This window comes from Phascolarctos cinereus, unplaced genomic scaffold (assembly GCF_003287225.1).
Source record: "Phascolarctos cinereus isolate Bilbo 61053 unplaced genomic scaffold, phaCin_HiC Scaffold_1;HRSCAF=81, whole genome shotgun sequence".
NCBI lineage: Eukaryota > Metazoa > Chordata > Mammalia > Diprotodontia > Phascolarctidae > Phascolarctos > Phascolarctos cinereus.
The window spans coordinates 160272699-160288729 of NW_027555514.1; the positions used below are offsets into that span (position 1 = coordinate 160272699).

The following is a 16031-nucleotide window of genomic DNA, read 5'->3' on the forward strand; positions in this document are numbered from 1 at the left end:
TATGTAGCTCCACCTCACTTAAATCTAATTCATGTACAAGTCAACACAACACCCTTAGGATGTCTTTGGTCTTCTTTGAGAAGAGTAACAACAAAGGGTTTATAAATGAAGAAAATGATAACCAGAGAGGTTAAGTGATTTGCCCAGGGTCACACAGTATCTGAGGCAGGATCGAAATTCAGGTCTTCCAAATTTAGTCCCCTGCCAGCTAACCTGGACTACTAGCAGCTGTTCCTCTTCCAATCTCTACTTCTCAGATTCCTCATCTTTTTCTTCAAGACCAGGGATCAGCAAACTAAAACCTGGGGCCAAATCAGGCTACTGTGTCTATACAGCCCAGGAGCTAAGAATAGTTTTTATGTTTTTAAATAAATGTAATTTAAATCAAGTTTTTTATTTTAAATTTTATGTTTGATTTTAAAATGTAAAAACCATTCTTAGCCATTCCTCAATTGATAAATGGGATATCAACAGGCATTTTCAGACAAAGTAATCAAAGCTATCCATAATCACATGAAAAAATGCTCTAAATCGCTACTCATTAAAGAAATGAAAATTAAAACAACTCTGAGCTATCACCTTATACCTATCAAAATAGCTTATATGACAGAAAAGGAAAATGACAAATGTTGGAAGGGGATTGTGGGAAAATTGAGACCCTAATGCATTGTTGGTGAAGTTGTATACTGATTCGACCATTCTGTAGAAAAATTTGGAACTACACTCAAAGGGCTATTAAATCATGTATTTAATCAAGCAATACTACTACTAGATCTATATTCCAAAGAGATAAAAAACAAAATGGAAAAGGACTTGCATGTATAAAAATATTTACAATAGCTCCTTAAGTGGTGGCAAAAAATTGGAAATTGAGGAGATGTCTATCATTTGGGGAATTACTAAACAACTTGTTGTCTATGATTGTGATGGAATATTATTGTGCTCTAAGAAATGATGAGCAGGATGCTCTCAGAGAAACCTGGACTTACATAAATTGATGCAAAGTGAAACAAAGCAGAACCATAGTAACAGCAATATTGTAAGATGATCAAATGTGAATGACCTAGCTATTCTCAGCAATACAATGATCCAAGACAATTCCGAAGGACTTAAAATGAAAAATGCTATCCATCTCCAGAGAAAGAACTGATGAAGTCTGAATGCAGATCGTAGCATATTTTTTCTTTATTTTTACTGGAGGTTTTTTTTGTCTGTTTTTTTTTCTCAATATGACTTAACGTGGAAATACACTTTGCATGACTGCACGTATTTTTTAAAAAATCATTTGTAGGGGCAGCTAGGTGGCTCAGTGGATAAAGCACCAGCCCTGGATTCAGGAGGACCTGAGTTCAAATGCGCCTCAGACACATAACACTTACTAGCTGTGTGACCCTGGTCAAGTCACTTAACCCCATTGCCTAACCAAAAGCAAAACAAAACAAAAATCATTTGTAGCCCATGTGCCAGACAAAACCAGTGGCCAGATTTGATCCTAAGGCCATAGTTTGCAAACAACTGTTCAAGCCCCAGACTGAATGCTACTTATGAAGCTTTTTCATCCCTCACCACACTATACCACAACCACCCCCTTCCATCGTTGATAATGCTTTCTCCCTCTTCAAATCACATAGTATCCTGTTATCTGTAAGTATGTTGTTTCCCTCTAGTAGAAAATAAGCTCCTTAAAGACAGGAGTTGGTTTTCCTTTTGCCTTTATGTTATCAGCCCCTAACACACTGCCTAGCACATTGTAGGTACTCAATAAATTTTTTTAACTGAATCAAAGGTTCATGAAGTTCTTTTATTCATAAATACCTTGTAAGGTAGGTAGTGCGCAATATTTTCCCTATTCTTATATGAGAAAATTGAGGGCTACAGAGTTTGCCCAAGGCCACAGAGCTAATAATTGTTGCGGAAAAAGAGCTGTGAACCCAGGTTTTTTGAGTTCAAATCAAGCAGTCTTCAATATACTATACTGTACAACACTGAGATTTGAGTAGGTGAACTCTAAGGTGGCACCCAGCAGTAAAATTCTGATTCTGAAGAACAAATGTTAGTTGCCCCCCTGCCCAGACCCCAATAATATAAAGTGATAAAAAATCTCAACCTCAGGCTATAAAAACAATTCCCTTAGGTACCTACCTGCTCTTGTCCTGCCCAGTACTAGAAGACCTGGCAACCATGTTGGCTAGTGGTTTTTCTGCAGTTGTAAGCACAATGCACTGTTTTTCACAGGAAGGTGGAGAAAAGCTAGATTTACTGCATTTTAAGAAAAACCCATCGGCACACCCAGGACATCACAATACCTTACCAATTCTTCAGTATTTAAATAGATGCATAATATTAGATTGAAGTATTTCCTCCAACAATGCAAATTACAACCTAAAAATGTTTTTTCATCCCTTTACCCTAAATTGAAAGCCCAGAACTCCACTCTCTTTCTGCCACACAGACACAGATTTGAAAGGTATCAAAGATAAGAATTTTATTAAAGCTGAATTTTAATGAAAATTTAAAATACATCTTTTTTTTTGCACTACTTCCTCTCACTCTCAAACTTGGGGTGCTTCAACTACATTATTATCATGATGCTAGTAAAAAAAAAAAAAGAAGATCCCAGGGGAAAATGAATTTTAAAAGTTCTAAACCACTTGATTTTTATTTAACTGAAATCTATTAGAAAAAATAAACAATCACCAATCATTTATTAAATGCTTACTATGTGCCAGTCTGTTAGGTTCTGGAAGGAAGATAACAAAAATACCTTATCTCTAGGAACTTACAATTTATAGGGCAGATACATATCTAAGCAGACACAAAATTTATAATACAAAATAGCCAATAGTAATGGTAGGGGGATCAGGAAAGGCCTCATTTAGAAGGTGGCACTTGGGCTAAGCTTTAAAGGAATACTGCTTTCTAAGAGGCTCAGGTGAAGAAGGGGTGGATTCTAAGCATGGGAACAGTCTGTGCAAAGGGAAGATAGGAGATGGAATCTCATGTAATACATAGAACAAAGTATAAATAGTTAGGTTTGAATGTAGAATCCAGGGTTGTGTAATAAGCCTGGAAAGGTAGACTGCAGCTGGGTTAAAAAGGACAGGAGTGTGTATTACTAAATGCAAGAGGGAGGGCCTTTTTGAAGAGGAGAGTGGCATTTGCTTAAGTTATTTTGGAACAATGTTGAGGACGGAAAGGAGAGAGGGGAGATTTGAGGCAGGAAGTCAAATTATTGCAATAGTCCAGATGAGAGGTTATGAAGGTTTGAACTAGGGTGATGGTCATGGGAGTGAAAAAAGATGTGAAGGTATTGGGTAGGGAGAGGGGAAGGAGGAATAAGAATTGACCAGACTTGGCAAATAACTGGATACAGAGCATGAGAAAGTGTTATGGGTAAATGATCCGACAACTGATCAATAAATAAGCCTTTATGAAGCTAAATTGGCAGCTGATGATATGAGACTGGAGCTCAGGAGAGAGACTGGGGCTGTATATATAAATTTTGGAAATCATCTGTGTGAAGATATTAATTAAACCTATGGGAGCTGATGAGATCACTGGAGAGAAGATGTAAAGAGAGATGAGAGCCCAGGGATGAGCCTTGAGGTACTGGGGACAAAAATGATGAAATCAAAAGAAAATCTGACATGTATATAAATGTGTGTCTACACATGCATAACCTCCCCTCCCCCTACACACACATTCTCTCTCTCTCTCTCTCTCTCTCTCTCTCTCTCTCTCTCTCTCACACACACACACACACACACACACACACACACACACACACACACACACACATTGAAGATCTATCTAGAGGTTATTTAACAGATCAGTTTCTTACTTTACTTGGCTTAGGGCCTACAGTCATTACATTTATCTCAATGTCTATTGGTTCAAATGCAGAGGAAAAGATAATAAATACCACCTACTGCTAGTTTTCCTGAGCTGCAAGTACAGAAACCTACAAAAATAAATAAAAATGGGCATCAAAAAAACACATTCTTGATTCACATCACCCTCTCCTCTGCTTTAAATCTTAAAAAAAAATCTTTGCTGACGCAAGACAATCCTAAACGGACCATAGAACCACGTAATAGAGTTGGAAAGACCTTAGCCTTGTGAGGCCTACTCTTGGCAAGTTAACAGGCTGGGGACCACAAAGAGCAAGAGTCAGGAGACCCAGCCATGTGCAGCTAATTTTAGCTTCTCTGCAGGAAGTACACTGAATGAATTTTAGATTAGCAACTACATTCAAGAAAAGGAAACCTTCTCTGTCGCCACATATGGCTAAGTGTATGTGCTCACTAAAGCATGGATACTTGGAGGAGAGTAAGCTAAGAAAAGGCTGACAGTTGTTGCAAAGCTGGTGCCCAAGGACAGAGAGAAGAGGCTAAACAAAAAGAAAGGGCACAGTTGAATTAAGCAAACGTTAGGAGCAACAAAATGATTAGTTTAAGCACATCCTATAAAGTGTCACAAAGTTTGTGATAAGAAAACAAACCAAAATAAACAGGCAGCCCTTCAACAATCTGATATTTTAGTGAAACTTCAAAAACAAAACAAATAATAAAATGCAGAATGGGCTTGGCTCATCCTCTGGCTGTTGCTGTTACTTAGCCATGTTTGTGTTCACTTTCATCACCCCACACCACCAGAATTTATTTTACTTTCCAGAAAAAGATTTTGAAGCCACTATTAACCATTAAAATGCTAACTTATGGTTGTAATCTAGCAAATCTTGCAACAGAGTCTATGATGAAAAACAGTTGCCATAACAGTATTCCCATAGCGACCCTCAAGGGACTAGTGCTGGCTCTCACACTCTGGACAGCTGGAAATTCTTACAGAAATATGCCGTGAGAAAGTATTTTTCGGTTTCAAGACTCCCAATATGGTGCCATTTCACAAATTTCTATGGGATAAAGTTATTCTGTCATGGGATTCGCTCAACTTGGACAAATATGTTAGGGGGTGGGGCAGACAGTGAGAAGGAAAGGGCTGATCAGTGGAGAGGTGCAGGCCACTATGTATTTACTTAAAGATTACCCAAGAGATCATAGCACCCCCATTAATAGGCTACTTTTACATAAACAGCTTTACTTCCTTTACTATCACCAAAGAGCTTGTGTAGGAGTAAAATTATGGTGATAAGAATTCAAGAACTCAAATCTACTCATGAAAGTCACTGAAGAACTATTCTAATCATTCCCAAGATGTTTACTTTCAGTATAAATTATCACTTTGTTCTACAAGAAATAGCAGTATTCTTTAATCATTTTTTCAGTTCAAAACCAAGGTCAACCTAAAGAGCTAGAGTAGATCAGGAAGCTGCTAGAAAGGAAAGGCTTACAAATAAAAATAAGTTGTGCTGCTATAAATTACATTTCCTCTTCCACCAAATCTTTCTAGGAGTTCACAGTGCACAGCAAATCATCAAGATTTATTATTAATCACAGCTGCCTTCCTCAGTTTGTTTTCTCAAGACTCTCTTCTGCCTTCCTGAAAGATCTGGACTGTCCTTTGTCACCAATATTCAACTTTTTTTTTCCTGGCTTAGACTTGTTTTCTTAATTTTTCCCCAAAGACTGAGATCATTAACATTACTTCTAGACTGCCTCCTGTTTAGTGTTTTCATTTCGGTTCCAATACAGAAGAACCCTGTTCCATCACTGAGCCTGGCAGGGATACTCTTAGGAAGTCCTACAGATTACTTTTAAAACAACAGAACTGTTTTCCTAATTGGAATAAAAAGAGACAACTAGCATATTTCTCTCTAAAAAAGGGGAAAAGTACATGCCTGCCAATTATGTCCAATACTTTTTTCTGTCCCTATGTATTGGCACATCTGAATCCCTATCTAGAATGTTCTCCCTCTTCTCCTTTACCCGCTGAATTCCTATCTATCCTTGAAAGATCAAGTCAAATGACATATTCTTCAAGAAATCTCACTTTATTCCTTCTATAGAAACCAACCTTTTTTGGGCAAACCCACTCATTACTTTGTTTTGCTCTTCGAATGCCCCTATGTCATATTTTGTATCATAGGTCCCCACTAAGAGACTACACACAGGGTAGGGATGTGTCTTTTCTAAACCTATCTTCCCTGGTATGATACATAATTTCTTTACCTGTATAAAGGTACTTAAGCGTTCACTGATTTACATATTACAGTTATTGCCAATTCTCTTCAAGTGTTTAGAACAAAAGTCCTTAACAAGAGTTTAGAATGAGTCCCCTTTTTTAAAATATATTTTTGTAACTCTATTTCAATATAATTGGTTTTCTTTGTAATCTTATTTTATTTCATGCATTTAATAACAATCTTTTGAGAGGGTTTGTGTGTCCTATTCCCTACTCCCCCCACCTCTGCCCCAGATTTCCAAAGGAGTCCATGACACAAAGGAGGTTAAGAACTCTTGGCCAGAGTTAATCCATATAAATGTGTGTGCCTGCATTCAAGCATTTAGGCTTCTCTAATTCCCACTAAAACCTCTTTTCTCCTCTCTTCTAAGTTAAATGAATGTGGAGCCAGTTATGACCAAGTGTCTGTGGCCCTTCATACTACAACCACTAAAGAGCCAGCAGTGGCTTATAAAAATGCCTTGACAATCCTCACCTAGTTAATTAATGACATCCTATTTACATAATCCACTAAAGTAACCAATCTTCTCTTTCTTCTACATTCAGTACAATGACCGGACAGCACTGCAGCTTGGGGAAGTAACCTGCGTGCAGGGAGAAATAAGAGCAAGTACTTATTTATCTGATAATTTAGAACTAAGAAATACTGTCATCAAGTGAGCACTCATGGTAACAAAAGCATCATGTGCTTCACCCTCTGCTACTTGGTAGAACATGGCAGAAAGTCACAAGTATGTGACTAATTCACAGTGTGTGGCAAAATCCTAGACAATCATGCCCCAGGAAAACCAAGAGTTTTTGAACCTCATCACTCTTTTGGCTGTGATAGTCCATTTCCCGTAGGGAACTTTTAATTCATAATCTTATATGTAGAGATTAATAAATTTCTTTAGAAATTTGCATAGTAAAATACACCTTAATTTTTAAAATATCCATTTCCTGATTATTTCAGCTTCTCTATTAGCCCAAGAAAAATCTGAAAAACAAGATCAGAAACCAACGAAAAACACATAAGTCACAAAATTAATAATCAAACCTCTAATGGAAGCCAGAAAAAAAAAAATCAGACACATTACAGAAATTCAAATGTAACCAAGGGATACTGTATTGTTTTGGTAGTTGTTGAAGAAAAGCTTATCTCTATAAAATCAATATAATTATAACAAGAATATTATAATATTTTACAGAAATAATTACAAGTCAACCTCAAATGTTTTCCTCTAATCATTTACCAACAACTTCCACATCTGACAGGAAAATGTCCAATAGGAATCCCTCGAAGATCACTATGTCCATAAAGTATAGGAGATAAGCCTTGGTGCTTGACTCAGACTGTTGAAAATCAAAACATGATTCAACAATCAACAGTCTGCTGTCATATTTGATGCAAGAACCAAAAAGAGTTCTCTAAATAAACAAAGAAATTAATCTGGTAGAAAACGGCTACTCCCAAAACTTGATTCTTTCACTCTCCTTCATTCCTGGTAGCAGCTCCCCAAAATGCCACAGGTCTTAAGTTTCTTATTGTTCGATAGCTCCATAGAGAAGAGTTATCATAGTGCATTGTACTCCACACATTTTGATGGGTCTGTTGAGAAATGCTTCTGACAAATGGTCATTAATCTTTTCAAACCCTAGGAAAATAAAAATAAAATGGTAAAAATAAAAATACTTAAAAAAAATTTACATACACATCATAACAGTGATAATATGCTGTTCTGAAGTAAAACCAATTCCACAGGTTAAGCCCTGTCTTCAAGTTCTATTTAAATGCCTCATGGTGTGATGGTGACTGGCTTCTCAAAGGCTACACTAACAAAGCAAAAACCCTGGGGTCCTACCCAAGCTGGAAAGGCTTCAAACAAGGGCCCAGCAACGGACTGATTTTTGTGTGTTGCTCAAGGACAACAAAGCCTAGTTCCATTTACAGAGACTTTTCATGTAAGGATGAATTTTTCCTGCCAAGGAAATTTTCTGCTAAGGTGTATACAGCAGGTTTGTAATCTGCACTGATGGTACTCATACAGATCCATGAAGTGCTAAGGAATAAATAAATTTCATATACTTCAAGTATTCCTGATTTCATGTTATTGAAACTTAAATGGGCTTCATGGCTACGACTGTAAACAAAACAGAGCATCTGCTGGTTGACATCTGAGAACTCCATGGACAGTACAGAGCGAGTAGCTGTTGGTCAGTAGCTTTTCAGCTGTGTCCAACTCTGCATGGCCCCATTTGGGGTTTTCTTGGCAAAGATATTGGAGTGATTTGCCTACTCTAGCTCACTTTACAGGTGAGGAAACTGAGGCAAACAATTAAGTGACTTGCCCAGAGTCACATAACTAGTAAGTGTCTGAGGCCAGATCTGAACTCATGAAGACCAATTTTTCTAACTTCAGACACAGCATTCTATCCACTGCACCATCTAGCTGCCGTGCAGAGTAAGTACTTATTGAATACAAATTAACTGAATCACAGGTGGGAAAATAAAAATTCTCTAAAAATGTATGAATTCATCATCCACAGTCCATTGACTTAAAAGGTACCAAAAACATCATCACTAAGGATCAAGCATTTTGTTCTTATCATTAAAATCAGCTAATTACTGAAACTCTTAAGCTTATTGAAAAACACAGGCACCCAAGGGAACTTACATTTTTTTCCCTACACAAATAAACAGTTAAAAGTATAAGGCTTCTATTACTGCTACATTCATCATTAAACTCCAGCCTAGGATCTAGCAGGTTCAGAAAATCTGATGAACAATTTTTTTTTTGGTGGTTTTTTTTTTTTTGGTGTGAACAAAATTTTCTAATTGTTACCCTGTGATTTCTAAGCCAATTTTGAAACATCACATTTAGAGGTTTTGTTTAATTATCTTAATTAATTAATTGATCTTTAAAGATAGATTTTTCCCAAAGAAATCACTGAAAAGAAAGGTTATTTAGACATGAAACAATATGCTTTACCCCTATTTTCTCTTCTCCCTTTTGCTGCTCAGGTATTTGCTTTAAAATAAATAGCATTCCCTTCTCATAGCCCAGCTTGTCCTGAAGTGAAACTCTAATCCCATGTTTGCAAAATTGTGATCTGTAGCCATGGAAATGAATGTGATATCATTAATTTGGCATCTTAAATCCCCTGAAGGAATAGGTAAGAAGAGAGAAATGGGGCTAAGAAAGAGAACACTCCTGATGAAAAATAAATAGCTTCAGTCAGCAGCAAAACATGACAAGAATTATTATGAGTAAATGAAAAGTAAATTGATGTAATTCTGCTGAATGTAATTTTCATTCCATTTTAACAGTGGATTTCTTAGAGCTTATTCCATGTGGTGAGAAGGATTTAAGCTAACTAAATGGGCAATGATTTAAAAATATATACTTACATTTAACCTGAAATTATCCTAATTCCCCAGAAATTGTAAAACTTTTGACAGTTTATGGCATAAATAGCTACAACAAAATATTGCTATACCATTTTCAATATGGTTATACAGTACACAGTATAGTTTTTCAAAGGCTCATAATTAAAGCACACAACAGACTTGTTAACCAACGCAGGCTAATGTCTTAAATTGGACCAATCTACTCAGGTTTTGATTGCCACATGATTTGAGAGCATTTCTTACTCAGCAAAAACAATGAGGCATGAGTTTACTAGCAGACAGTTTCTTACATGTTTTTCACAAGAAGCTAAGTAATTAGGGCTTATAATAAATACAAAGCAGCAAAAACTGGTGCCATCATTCTAAGATGTTAAAAGTATTAAAATTCTAAATCACCATCTTTCTCAAACAATTTTTTGCTTGTTAGAAGCATTACCAAAAGAAAAGTACCACTTTGTTAACTATAATAACCTTAAAATCTACAAACACACCAAATAAGATTTCACTCATTTCCATGAATGGTAGTAAGTAAAACAGGTTAAATATTATACTGGTTAATGGAAAGTTAGGGTTCATCTTTCACCAAACTATATATGCCCTGAAAAAGAACCCTAAATATGTTCTGAAAACTACCTCTATTAATTCAACTCCAACTTTCTTTTGGAATTGTAAAAGAACAAGCTTTTACTGAAACCAGGTTACAACCATTAGATTAGTCTGCCTTACCTTTCTTTTATCAAACTAACACTAGAGAGTACAGCTTAAGGGAAATATATTTTCCTGGAATCTAGGAATTGGAAGAATTTTCAGAACACAGTCCAAACCATATCAAATCCCCTGACACATTGCTTATAAGTGCTCATTCACCCTATGTGCCTAAAGTACTCCAGGGGATTCACCACATCCTAATACAGGCCTTTCCATTTTGAGTTAGCTCTTTTATTTAGCAAATGTATCCTCACATTAATCTAAAATCTGTCTCCTTGCAATTTCCACCTACTACTCCTATTTCTACCCTCTGGGATCAACTCAAATTAACCTAATCACCCTCTTCCACAGGCCCCACACAGTGAGATTTAAAGAGCAGTATTTCTAGAGAAGTCCTAATTCATGTATGTCTTCATGTATGCAAGTCTTCTAACTTCTAATTCCTTCATATGGCCTATCATGTGGGGCCTAGCCCTTTCACCATACTGATCACTATTCTCTTGACACATTTCAATTTAGCAATAATCTTCCCAAAGTATATGCTCTCATAAATGAACAAAATACTCCAAATATGATTTGACCATGGCAAAGTACCTCAGGGCTATTACCTCCCTAGTTCTGAAACCTATCTTCAATTAAGGCCTAAGATTACACCGACCTTTGGGGTGGGACCCCGCCGTGTTAAGTTACTGACTCATACTAAGCTTGCAATCCACTAATACCCATATGTATGTTTCATACAAATTATCATCTAGCCATAGTGCCCCATCTTGTATATGGACAACTTATTTCTTAAAAAAACAAAAGTGTGTCTTTACATTTATCTTTATTCAAGTCAAAATTTCTAGCCTGTTGACATTTTTAAATACTTGCTGTCTTTCAACATTTTGGCTTAGAGACTTCCGCTTCCGGGAGCCAAGATGGCGGAGCGAAAAGGTAGTAGCTCTCACTCTCCCCTATCGACCTCTGAAAACCCAGAAAATATCACCCCAGAAAAAAAAACCCTGGAACACCTGAACTAGAAGAAAGACAGGAGCAGCAGTGCAGCAGCCCAGCAAACGGGTCTCCCAGTGCCTCAGCAAAAACAAGGGGCCCAGGGGATAAGTACCCTGCAGCATTCATCTGAAAGGAGGTGAAGAAAACAACCTAAAGGCTTCCTAAAGCCCCGCCTTGCTGATTCCAACCCAACACCAGGTGAGCTGTAGGAGCCCTGAAGCCTCCAATTGTGAAGAAATCCTGAAGCCCAGGTGGTAGAGCAGGCAAACACCAACACCTGGACCTCCGAGTGCCTCAGTGAGGGCGGGGAACCGGTGGAAACCAGCTCAGAAAACCACCAGGAGCCTCGGCACTCCACCAAAAGGAATCTCCCGGCATTAGCAGAAAAGGGAGACAACACTGCAGGGGCCCCAGGCAGATAAACACCTGCAGCACCATCTAAAAGGAGCTGAAGAAAGCTAAAGGAAAGGAAAAGCAGGCAACCTAGAATTGCCTGAAAGTTCCAGCCTTGCTGATTCCAGCCCAACACAAGGTAAGCTGCCAGAAACCTACAGCCTCCAATTCCAGCATAAGAGGCCCCAGCACAAAGCCAGTGACCAAGACCTAGGCTCCCAACACAAGAAGCTTGGGTCAGTACCCTCTGTTCCCCAGCAGGAGAGCTCAATCTCTTTAAAGGCCAGGGAATAAAGAAACACCATGAGTAAAAAGAAACATACCATAGATTCATATTATGAGAAGAGTGAAGATCAAGACAGAAATTCTGAAGAGGACAACATTGTCAACAAACCCACATCTGCAACAACAACAGGGAATATGAACTGGTCTGAAGCCCAAAAAGCCTTCTTAGAAGAGCTCAAGAAGGATTTTAATAGTCAAATGAGAGAGGTAAAGAGTCCTTCAAAAATACAATTGGCCAATTGGAAAAAAAATACACTGAAGAAAACAAGTCCCTAAAAAACACAATTGGCCAATTGAAGAAGGAAGGACAAAAACTAACAGAAGAGTACTGAAGAAAAAGTCCCTAAAAAACACAATTGGCCAGTTGAAGAAGGAAGTACAAAAACTAACAGAAGAAAACAATCTGTTAAAAACTAGAATTGGACAAATGGAAACTAATGTCTCTATGAGAGAGCAAGAATCAGTCAAACAGAAACAAAAAAATGAAAAAAATGATGAAAATGTAAAATACCTCATCAGTAAAACAACCGACCTGGAAAATCGACTCAGGAGAGACAATTTAAAAATTATTGGACTACCTGAAAATCATGATGAAAAAAAGAGCCTGGACAGTATCTTTCAGGAAATCATAAAGGAAAACTGCCCAGAAGTCCTAGAACCAGAAGGGAAAATAACCATAGAAAGAATCCACCGATCACCACCTGAAAGAGATCCCAAATTGACAACGCCAAGAATATAATAGCAAAATTCCAAAATTACCAGATGAAAGAGAAGGTGCTGCAAGCAGCCAGAAAGAAAGAATTTAAATATCATGGAACCACAGTCAGGATTACACAGGACCTTGCAGCTTCTACATTAAAAGACCGCAGGGCATGGAACATGATATTCCATAAGGCAAAGGAGCTTGGAATGCAGCCAAGGATCAATTACCCAGCAAAAATGAGCATCATTTTTCAAGGGAGGAGGTGGATATTCAACGAAATAGGAGACTTCCAAACTTTCCTGATAAAAAGACCAGAGCTCAACAAAAAATTTGATCTTCAAGTACAGGACTCAAGAAGGACTTAAAAAGGTAAATGGGACAGAAGGATACAATATGTTGTTAATAAGGGGGGGGCTGTTTAAACCCCTACAAGGGAATATGAGACTTGCAACCCTTGAGAACTGTATTGTTATTACACCTTGTTAAAGGAGTATACATAAAGAGGGTGGATATTAGTTGACTTTGATGTAATGATAAAAAAAATCTAATCAAGTGGGTTAAATGGATCCAAATAAGTGCATCAATCTGATCTTAGAAAAGTACTGAGAAAGGAGGAAGCAAACAAGGGTAAATTACATTACAGGAAAAGACACAAAATCCTATTACAGCAGAGGGAAAGAAGGGGGGAGCATTGTTTGAACCTTACTCTCATCAGATTTGGCTCAAGAAGGGCATAATATAATCAGTTAGGTATAGAAATCTAACTTGCCCTATAGGCAGTAGGAGGGAAAAGGGGAAAGAAAAGGGAGGGGAAAGAAGGGAGGGAAGAAGCAGTAAGACTAAAGGGGAAGAAAAGGGAAAGGGATAATAAAAGGGGGAAGGGACTGAAGGAGGCGGTGGTCAAAAGCAAAACACTAGTGAAGGGGAGAAAGGAAAAAGGAGAAAGAAAAGCATAAATAGGGGGAAAAGGATGGAGAAAAAGACACAGATAGTAATCATAACTGTGAATGTGAATGGGATGAACTCTCCCATAAAACGGAAATGGATTGCAGAATGGATTAAAAACCATAATCCTACAATATGTTGTTTACAGGAAACACATTTGAAAAAGAGTGACACATACAGGGTAAAGGTAAAAGGCTGGAGCAGAATATATTATGCATCAGCTGAAGTAAAAAAGCAGGGGTAGCAATCCTGATCTCAGACAAAGCAAAAGCAAAAATAGATCTAATCAAAAGAGATAAGGAAGGAAACTACATCCTGCTAAAAGGCACCATAGACAATGAAGTAATATCATTACTAAATATATATGCACCAAATGGTATAGCATCCAAATTCTTACAGGAGAAGTTCAGGGAGTTACAGGAAGAAATAGACAGCAAAACTATACTAGTGGGGGACCTGAACCTCCCCTCTTGGCACTAGATAAGTCTAACCACAAAATAAACAAGAAAGAAGTTAAGGAGGTGAATAGAACATTAGAAAAGTTAGGTATGATAGACCTCTGGAGAAAACTGAATGGGGATAGAAAGGAATATACTTTTTTCTCGCAGTACATGGCACATACACAAAAATTGACCATGTACTAGGGCATAAAAACCTCACAATCCAATGCAGAAAGGCAGAAATATTAAATGCATCCTTTTCAGATCATGATGCAATAAAAATTATATGTAATAAAGGGCCATGGAAAGATAGACTAAAAAATAATTGGAAACTAAATAATCTAATCCTAAAAAATGATTGGGTCAAACAACAAATCATAGAAACAATCAATAATTTCATTCAAGAGAATGACAATAATGAGACAACATACCAAAACCTATGGGATGCAGCGAAAGCAGTTCTTAGGGGAAGTTGTATATCTCTAAATGCTTACATAAACAAAATAGAAAGAGAGGAGATTAATGAATTGGGCATACAACTAAAAAAACTAGAAAAAGAACAAATTAAAAATCCTCAACACCAAATTAGAAATATTGAAAACCAAAGGAAAAATTAATAAAATTGAAATTAAGAAAACTATTGAACTAATAAATAAAACTAAGAGCTGGTTTTATGAAAAAACCAATAAAATAGATAGGGCTTTGGTCAATTTAATTAAAAAAAAGAAAGAAGAAAACCAAATTACTAGTATCAAGAATGAAAAGGGCAAAGCTACCACCAAGGAAGAGGAAATTAAAACAATAATTAGGAATTATTTTGTCCAACTATATGCCAACAAATTTGACAATCTTAGTGAAATGGATACATATTTACAAAAATATAAATTGCCCAGATCAACATTTTAGCTTATCCCTCCCTCTAAGCTTCATGTCACCTGCCAGTTTAACTAACATACCGTTAATGCTTTTGTCCAAATCATTGATTAAAAAAAAAGTGAAAAGAACAGGGTGAAGGACAGAGTCCTGGGGCCCTCCACCAGAAATATCCTTCTGCATGTAAAGTTCTTAATCTTTTTTTATGTCATTGCCCCTTCAGCAGTCTGGTGAAGCTCAAGGACCCCTTCTCAGCATAATGTGTTTAAGTACATAAAATATATGAAATTACAAAGGAAACTTGTGGTTAATGAAAATAAAGAAGTGATTTTTTTTCCTATCCAAATTCAAAGACCTACTGAAATCTATCCACAGACTTTCAAGTGGCACATAGACTCCAGGTTAAATAACCCCTGTTCTAGGTTGGTACTAATCTTTTCATCACTACTCTTTGTCTAGCCATTCACCCACGAAAACACAGACCTAACCATACTATCATCTAGTCCATACCTTTAATAGAATCCACAAGGATATTATAAAAGGCTCCATCAAACACCTTGCTGAATTCCAGGTATACTTATGGCTATAGAATTCCTGCAAGCTACCAGTATAGTTAGCCTGCAAGAAGGAAAGAATAGGTGTAACTTTTTCTTGTTGAAACCACTGTGGCTTTTAGTGATCATCTGCTTCCTTTTCAAAATGCTCACAAACTATTCCAGGAATCAGTCAGACTCACAGGACTGAAGTTTCAAGAATCTCTCTTCTTCCCTTTTATGAAAACAGGAGCCATGTTGGCCTCTCTCTGATTCTACAACACCTCTCTTCTTCTTTTTTTTTTTTAAATTTATTTATTTTGATTTATCAACGATCACTTCCATATGCTTTTGAGCTGAAAATTTTTCTCCCCCTTCCTCCCCCCCCACCCTCCCCAAGACAGCACCCAATCTGATATAGGCTTTACATTTATATTCCCATTAAACATATTTTCACATTAGTGAAGTTGTAAGTAAAAATTAAAACCAACAGGAGGAACCATCAGAAAGATGAAACAAAACTCAACAGAAGGTAAAAATAAGTGATAGCGATTCAACTTCCATAGTTCTTTCTTTGGATGTGGACAGCATTTTCCATCCTGAGGCCTCTGGAGATGTCTTAGATC

At 37.1% G+C, this 16031-nt stretch overlaps 1 protein-coding gene across 4 annotated transcripts in view; it reads right to left on the reverse strand.

Annotated features, from left to right (window-relative positions):
* Nucleotides 1–7222: 7222 nt before the first annotated feature.
* Nucleotides 7223–16031, reverse strand: part of PRPF18 (pre-mRNA processing factor 18) — a 64480-nt gene continuing 55671 nt past the window's right edge. For 2 of the 4 annotated variants that reach the window (XM_078154730.1, XM_020999707.2), the window contains 2 exons: nucleotides 15383–15490; nucleotides 7223–7775 (listed from right to left, as the gene is read on the reverse strand). In XM_078154730.1, the coding sequence (XP_078010856.1) occupies nucleotides 7695–7775; nucleotides 15383–15490 (189 nt within the window). In that variant the 3' untranslated portion in view covers nucleotides 7223–7694. The remainder of the gene's footprint in view (nucleotides 7776–15382; nucleotides 15491–16031) is intronic. The other 2 variants (XM_078154732.1, XM_020999709.2) reach the window with 1 other exon arrangement.